Here is an 8,578-nt window from a genome sequence, read left to right on the forward strand (position 1 = left end):
TAAGGCAGATCTTAACAGTATGACTCACTCCAGTCCTGAGCTTGTGTGTACACGTGTGGCCACCAGGCTCTCATTTCCTTCTCCTGACAGCTGCCACACCCCTGCCCCTGCCAATGCCTGGGCCCCACACTGTCCGGGTCTGTTTCCCCATCAGGGAGCTGACAGAAAGGTGGTTGTGGTGGGAGGGAGGAGCCAGCCATTCCTGCAGACCTAACTCCTGGGTACAAATTTCAGTGCTGTCTGTCGCATGACTGTGTGATGTCAGGATGGTGATTTCACACCCCCATCTCAAGTTACCCATATACAAACAGAGTTGACAGCTATTCTCAGGTGTTGGCAGGAACTGAACAAGATTATCAATGTCTGGGAGAACCAAAAGACAGAGTAAAATGACATTATTTTCTTAAAAAAAAAAAAAAAAAAGGCCCCATTCTACCTACTGCACAAAACCACCAACAGGGCTGGATGAGGAAAACAGGCAAATAGGGGTGAACCACCAGCACAAGGCTCTAGCTTCTCCCCAACTGGGGACCATCTGTTGTAACCCCCTGACCCAGGGACAACTCTGTTGGCTGTTGTTCCCCACTCATGCCAGCTACACTTGTAGGTCATGAGCCATGGCCCAGGAAAATAGCCATGAAATAAACATTTGAGAATCAAACAGATGTGTGTCTGCTGCCAAAACAGGAGGCATGCCAAGCACTCCACGGCAGGCCTGGCTGACTCAGTCCCTCAGCTTCCTCCCAGGCCTCCTCCCAACCCCTTATTGGCAGGGATCAGGCATGAAAAAAAGATGGTGTGGATGCCTCATCCACCAGCGCGCACCTGATCCATCACAACACCTGCCCTGCGAGGGCCCAACTTAAGATGGCAAAAGAGCCCAGGAGGGCTGCCAGATTGAAGGCCACCCAGCAGGCAGGAAGCCCAGCTTCTCCCTGGCAGCCCAGTCCCCACACTCCACACTCCCCCATCAGGATAGCCTTCTTTCTCTGAGCAACTACTGCCCTGGGAGGAAAGAATGTGGCCTGGGTGGGGGAGGGAGCCTGGAATCACCCCAATTGGGGCTGGACAAGCTCTCCTGGCAGGATTCCAAGCTCAGATAATGCTAGCTCTATAAGTGGGTGGGGTGGGGGCTGCAGTGCAGTGCTTTCCCCAGCACCATCTCTTCCCACCACCCTCCACCCCACACAACAGCCAGCTCCCCACTGCAGTCAACGGGAAAACAAACTCCAACCACAGCCACCAAGGCCGAGTGACCAACCACCACCAACCTCATATACTCTATCTCCCCCTCACTCATTCTGCTCCATCCTCCAGTCTGTCCTCTGAACAGGCCAAGCTCTTCCCCACCTCAAGCCATTTGCACCTGCTGGTCCTCCTGCCTAGAACCCTCTTGGCCCTGTTCCTCCTTGTTTTTCAGGTCTCAGGCCAAGGGTCACTTCCTGCAAGAGGCCTTCTTGGAGTGCTCTAACTGAAGGCACCCTGGCTGACTTCCCAACCTACTCATCCCACAGTCAAATCACCACAGCAACTTGTTTACTGTCCTGGTCTCCCCAAGGCCTGGCAGTATCTGCTGAATGACAGAAGGGTTTCAGGGCCTAAGACCCGCGTGCCCTTACACAAGGTTCCCCCCACGATGCACCCTGATAGGGAATGGAGCACACAACAGGACATAACCACGAAGGCTGGCACAGAAGCAGGAACCTGCCCTTTAAGGCCCCACCCTTCCCTCACAAGCACACACCTCAGGCCCCAGGAAAACACCTACTTCCAGCTCCTGATAAGGGACATGTCAGTTGTCAAGGGCAACCAAGACACAAGGAAATTGGGGATGGGGGGTACTGTGAGCATGATCCACTCCTGGATGGGAGCAGCTGGCATCAGAGCCAGGAGATAAAAAAGTTAAAACAATGTGCCAGGAGCCCCCACCTCCAAACACACACACACACACACACACACACACAGTCAGAACCAGGCAATGAGCCACTGACAGCAGGCCCCACCTCCAAGCTGCTCTTAAAGAGACAAACTAAGCCAGCCAGGTCCTTCCTGGGGTCCCTTTCGGTAGCAGTCCTTGGGGCCTCTGTCTTATCTACAGAACAAATGAGCAGAGGAACTCAGCATGACCATGGGGCAAGTTGTTACCAGCCCCTACCACGACTGTGGTGGCTACCAGCCACCTCAAAACCCCCAATGTCTTATTCGAGAGGCTGAGGTGGGAGTCCAGAAGCTGTCCTTTGAAGGCAGTCTCATGGGGTAGGGGGACAGTCTGAGAGAAATCCAGTGACTGGGCTGGCTTCTGCTCTCTCCTCCCCGGTCCTCCCTGGCCTGTTCTTACCTCCCAGGGCAATAAGGGTCACCCAGGGCTAAAATGTCCCAGCATTCCCCATTCTAACCAGAGCCCTGTCCCTCACCATGTCCCAGGTGGGCACCAGAGAAGAGACCTGCTCCCTCCACCCTCCTGAGCCTCCTTCCTTCCTAAAACTACTACAGGCTGACTGGGAGCCTCACCTGCCTTTCCTGCTCCAGGGATGAGCAAACTGAGGCCCACACCTCTGCCGATCCACAAGACACCCGCCACTCCCCCCAAAACCCAGGTGAAGATGCTGAGCACCAGGACAATGGCTCACACTGATCTCGCCTGCCCAGGAGTCCAGCCTAGGGAGGGGCAGGCTCACCAACTATCGAGTAACAGACGCTGAGGGAAGTAGGACAAATTCCAGCTGGGGTGGGAAGGAAACAGGCCTGGGCCCTGGGGGGGAGTTCTGCTCTCAGAGCCAGCTCTGGCCACAGAGAAGTTTAACATAAGCAGAACCCAAGATGGGATCTGAGGAGGAAGAAACGGACATCAGCCAGGCCTCACTGGACGTGCCTACAGGGCCTCAACAAGCCTTGGACACAAGCCAGTTCCTCACACTCATCCATGAAGAGAATGGTCACATCAGCTGTCAGAAAGCCATACAGACCACAGACTTGCTCGGAGCTCCTGGGCCCAGCTGGAGCCCACGGGGTCCTGGCAACTGCCTGTAAACTTCAATCAAATGAGACTTTTTCTTACAAGAGGGTCTGTGGCTTTTGGCAGATTCTCAAAGGGCCCAGATCCGTAAATGAATTAAGAACTACCAGTCTAAACCTAAAAAAGAAAGGGGACCAAGACAAGACACATGGGGCAGAAGGTCAAAAGAACAGACACAACAGACAGGAAAGATGGGGACAGATGGAACCCGAACAGACCAGAGAAGGACGGGAACAAAGTGAACAGACGGGACAGAAAGGATGGACACGGTCAGATGGGAGCAGCAACAAAACAGGTCAGGACCTCCATGTCAGCCAGCACTCGGGTGCCGAGGACTGCTGAGGAAGCTGCCCTTGACACAGATGCCACAGTCCTGCACGCAAGGCACAATGTGGCCCAGGGCCAGGCACTCAGGCACGGCGGGCAGTACCTCCTCCCTCTGTCTAGCACTTGCCTCCCCACTGCTACAGGCCCTGCCACCCTCCCGCTCCTGGTGCTCCTGCCCAGGGCAGAGAGGAATGCACAGACCAGAGACAGATGGGGGACGGGATGGATGGTGTAGGACAGGGGAAGGATGAAGGTAAGGACAGATAGGCACAAATGGACATCCAGGAACAGAAACACATGTCTGTCTGAATCGGCTGTTCTTGGTCTGGGGCCCATGAAGGATCACCAGGGGCCATCAGGGGCCACAGGTGGGCTGTACATGTCCACACCTCCCTTCAGGTTCTTCAGGAGGATCCCGGCAAAGTCAAGAACCACTGTGGTACTGGCCAAAGATCTGAAGCCTACAGGGGGAAAGTGCACAGACCCTCCGAGTGCCCACAGGTGAGAACCCGCAGGTTCCTCTAACACCCCTTCTACCAGGGTTTTCTAAACCCTTCTGTGATCCCAGAAGTCTTTGCCCAAACTCACTCCTGCTGAACACACTGAGCATCCAATTAAACAGCTCCGACACCTCTCCATCCACAAGGCCCCCTGCACAGCCTCACCTTGGTGCGCCCGTTGATGATGTAGCCACCCAGCCGCCCAGCACAGTGCCGGATTACCGCATCCACATGCGCCATGAGGGCACCGATGCTCCGGCAGCCTGGCTCATGGCCTTCTACCCAAGCAATCTGGTCCCCACGGATGCTTCGTGGTGGGATAGCCCGCTGGCTCACGAGCTGCCCATCACATAGGCGCCCGCCTCGCTTAAGGGCCTCCACTTCAGCCAGCACCCGACCACACAGTGCTGCCCCCAGGAAGCTGTCCTTGACGCAGATGCCGTAGTACCGCATACAGGGCACAATGTAGTCCAGGGCCAGGCGCTCATGTGTGGCGGGCAGCGCCTCTGCCCTCAGCCCGGCACTTGCCTCACCGCTGCCACTGCCACAGGCCCTGCCACCTTCCTCCTCTGCCTCCTGGTGCTCCTGCCTGGCCCAGGGCCGTTTGTTGGGTGCAGGGGCATCCCCACCATCCTCTGCCCACTTCCGCTTTGGGGCCTCAGGCCGGGCACCCTGAGCCGCCAGTCGCTGGCACCCCTTGGTGACTAGTGCCGCAGCGCCTTCACTCCGCAGTGGCCGCAGCTCACCGCCATCCTGCCCGCCGAAGCCCTCCCTCAGACAGCTGGTCGAGGTGGAGGTGGCTGTGGCTCTGGGGGTCCCACTTCCTGCTGAGGCCTCACCAGATGCTCCTGGACAGTGGTAGGTGGGCAGCAGGGGACAGGGCAGGTAACTCTCCACCCCCATCCTGGCCCGGCCAGGCTCCAAGGGCTCAGGTGCAGACCCCGGCAACTGAGGGAGAGCCTGACTCAGGGGCTTTGGCTGGCACGGGCTGTCCATGGCAGCGGCGTCTTCATCCCCCGGGCATGGAGCACACGGCCCAGGCCCATGGTGCCACCCTCCTCCACCACCTCCTCCTCCACTGATGCAGCCGGGGGCCGGGGCAGCTGGGTCTGGTGTGGGTCAGGATGAGGCAAGGCTGGGACTCTTCCTGTGTCCTAGAAGTGCTAGTTGGTCCCCGAGTCCTCTGCTGTCCCTAGAGGCTTGGGAAGGGACCGGTCAGAGTGGCTGGAGAAAGAGAGAAAAAGGAATGTGAGGGGCTTCACAGAGGCAGAGAGGGGGGCATGATAGGAGCAGAAGACAACCAGGGCCGACTTGGAGAGAGGGAGCTCAACTGAGGGGGAGACCCTGAGAATTCAGGGGGTAGGGACTGGTGACAAGAGGAGTTTTGGGAGGGTAGCTGGAGGAAAGGAGCTGGTTAGATGACCCAACGACAGAGGTCTGGGATGGAGGCCAAGGAAGAGAGTATCCTTAGACCAACAGGGAAGAGGGAGGAGATCTAAGTAATAGTGGAAGAGTGGGGAGCGGGAAGGACCCACCTGGAGGTTCCATGGAGACACAGAGAGAATGGGGTCTCCAGAGGGACAGAGGAAATGAGGGGGAGTCTAGAGACAAAGGGAATTAGGGGCCCAGAGACAGAAAAACAGACCGGAGGGAAGCTTGGGGGCTGGGCCTGGGACTGCCAGACAGAACGGGGTGGAGGGGTCGACCTGAGTCCAATGGGAGGAAGCCTGCTGGGGCAGACATACACTCGGACGGAAGGGAGGTCCAGAGACAGACGGACCAACGGAAGAGGGCCTCGGGAGAAGGGTGCATAGCAACTGAGGGAAGGAAGGACGAGGGATTCACGCACCCGGAGTCAGGACGAGAAAAACGAGACCCTCTCCCAACTCCGTTGGGTGTGGGCCCAGAGGCCCTAGGGGCGCCGCAGGAGGCGGAGACCGGGCTAAGGGGCCGCTCTGACTCCGTGCCCCTCCCCTCGCCCTCCACCAGCACGCGCTTCCCGCTCCCACCCCAATCCCCGCAACCGCCCGCACCCAACGTGCCCGGCGCGCGCCCTCTTCCCTGCCCCACCCCCACCCTCTTTTCCCAGGGTCGCGAGGGTCTGTCACGGTGTGCCGCGACGTGCGCCCCACACCTCTCCTAGCTCGCGCCACCCCTCTGGCTCCGGCTCCTTTCCCTCTCTGCTCCCTTTCCCCGCCGCGTTCTCCTCACCAAGCTTTTTCCTCCGGCCGCGACGCCGCCGCTTATGCCAGCCGCCCTGCGCCGCACAGCGCGCCATACCCCGCCCCCACCGCCCGCAGCGCTCCGCCCCCGCCTCGCCCGGTGGGCACGTGACAGCACCCAGGCCTAGGAGAGGGAGCGTGCGCAGGCGTGAGCCACGCGGGGCGGGGCGAGGACTTTCAGATCACCCTTCCCCCTCCAAAAGGGGTTTCCGACGCTTACGCGAGGCTCATTTGCATCCTTAGCTCCGCCCCTTTGGCGCGGGAGGAGGGACGCAATTAGGAAGGGCGGGATCAGGGAGAGGGTGTTTCTGCGCGCGTTATGCAAAGCAATGTGGGAGGTGTATGCAAATGAGTTGTTTACTGCAGGCTCTCTCCTTAAGAGCCAAGATTGCTGCGGGAAGACCGGTGGGAGAGGGGTGTAAATTATTTCATATGCATGAGGAGCTCCGCCCTGTATTCCAAGAATAAACTAAAAAACCCACTGCGCTCCTGTGGATTCTGTCTCACAGCGAACCTATAGGACAGAGTAGAACTGCCTCATAGAGGCATTTTAGGGAGAAAAGAGGCAGACTTGTTTCCAAAGATTTACAGCCTGGGAAACGCTATGTGGCGCTTCTACTCTGCCCTACAGGGTCCATATGACTGAGTCCGAATCAACTGGATAGCAGGAGTTCAGTGGAATCTTTATGGACGCACATTGCCACATCTTTTTTCCACAGAGTGGCTGGTGGGTTCAAACCACCAACCTTTCAATTAGCAGCCGAGCTCATTTGCCACCGCGCCACCAGAGCTGTTTAGTCCAATAGGGATGAGAAACTGGGAAAATGCACAGTTAGTTGGACATGTATTTAAATTAGCACAGCAATCGGCAATCTGCGTTAAGTGCTTTTTATAAGGGAGAATATGAAACGTCCGCAAGGGAAAGCCGACTAGAAGAGTTATGCAAATATTTCCTCGGCTTGACCAGCCCCCGCCTTGCCCCCTGGGGACAGACTCAGAATAAACAACCTGGGAGAACACCATACCAGTGTAGCTAATACTTTCCCCAGACCAGCCTCATTTTTCTAGGAGCCCGGTGGGGGACCAGGCCTGGGGGGCTATGCAGATGATTGATTTACATGCTCCGCCCCCTCACCTACGCCCAGGCGGAGCTGGGTTAGGGGTCGCCGTGGCCTCCAGCCTGTAGGTTTAGGCTCGGCTAAGGCCGACTTGGAGAAGCTGGGAGTAGCCTCAGAAGCCTGCACTGTGCCTGGGAGGTCACCAAACACAAGCAGGTTCGCCTACGTGGGTATCGGAGGGTCCCAGATACACACAAGTCAGGGATGCACAAAGGCCCACATGGTACCCAGGGGCACACACAGGCTCCCTGGTCACACAGGTCTATTAAAAAAAAAACCTCACTGCCATAGAGTCAATTCCAACTTACGGTGACTCCTCCTTGTGTTTCTGAGGCAGTATCTCTGTGGAAGTAGATTGCCCAGGCTTCTTTCCAAGGAGTGGCTAGTGGGTTTGAACCGCCAGTCTTCTAGTTAGCAGGCAAATGCCTTAGGCACTAGGCCACCACAGCTCCCCACAGGTGTATAAAGGGAGCAAATCCACCAAAGACACATGCAGACCTCAGGGACACAAAAAAGTCACCCACACAAGAGTCAGACACTGCCTCACACTCAGGCATCAGACATAAATAGGTATCACGGGCAGAGAGTGGGCCAAGTTCTTATTTCCTCGCCTTGGTGTCACAAACAACTTCATCGATACAATCACAATCACTGAGGGCAATAAAACAGCAAGTGTCACCCACACAGGCACTGGAAACACTCATGCACACGTGTCACAAACCCAGGAACATCAGTGTGACCCACTTGAGCCTCACACACAGTCACAAAGTTTTCACACGGTAACAAACCCCCTCCCTCCCATAGCAGCCACCTGAGCCTGAGACATGCTGTACCCCTCGGTGTATCCATACCATGTCCAATCCAGACAAATGGCCCCCAAACCTCATGACAGACCCAACTCTTCCATCAAGGACCTCTTCGGGTTCCCCGCCATCCCCAAAATAAGGGAGGCCAAGACACAGGTGTAGACAATGCTTTATGGGCGTGGGGTGAGGATGGGACAGGCCTCCAGGTAATAAATAACACGGACTCGCAACAGCAGGGCCAGGCGGGGAGTTGGGGCCACGTGGCCCTGGTCTCAGGCTTTGGGAGCTCCTGGGGCATGATTAAGGGTTAGCCAAGACAGAGGCGGCAGCAGCAGGTAGGGGTTCCCCCAAACCCATGGCTCAGTCTTACCCCACCTCCAGGCCCCACCAGGCCAGGGAAGGGGCACGTGTTGTGGGGCAGCTTCTGTGGGGCCAGGGCAGGTGGGGGGCACAGCCTCCCAGGGCCGGGGTCTGGGCCCCAGCCAGAAGGGCAGGGCTGGTCCTGGAGAACAGGTGAGCTGAAAGAGAAGGACATAGTAAACTGAGGGGTGCTGGGTCTCATTTCTGGATCCCTTCCTAGCCTCCTGTT

At 57.3% G+C, this 8,578-nt stretch overlaps 1 protein-coding gene across 1 annotated transcript in view; it reads right to left on the minus strand.

Moving 5' to 3' along the window:
- EGLN2 (egl-9 family hypoxia inducible factor 2) overlaps positions 1-4,839 on the minus strand; it is a 10,064-nt gene extending 5,225 nt beyond the window's left edge. The window contains exon 1 of the mRNA XM_007942970.1: positions 4,009-4,839. Coding sequence (XP_007941161.1) covers positions 4,009-4,839 — 831 coding nt within the window. The remainder of the gene's footprint in view (positions 1-4,008) is intronic.
- Positions 4,840-8,578: the final 3,739 nt, after the last annotated feature.

This window comes from Orycteropus afer, unplaced genomic scaffold (genome assembly GCF_000298275.1).
Source record: "Orycteropus afer afer isolate SDZICR_OR568_19922 unplaced genomic scaffold, OryAfe1.0 scaffold00099, whole genome shotgun sequence".
Lineage (NCBI taxonomy): Eukaryota > Metazoa > Chordata > Mammalia > Tubulidentata > Orycteropodidae > Orycteropus > Orycteropus afer.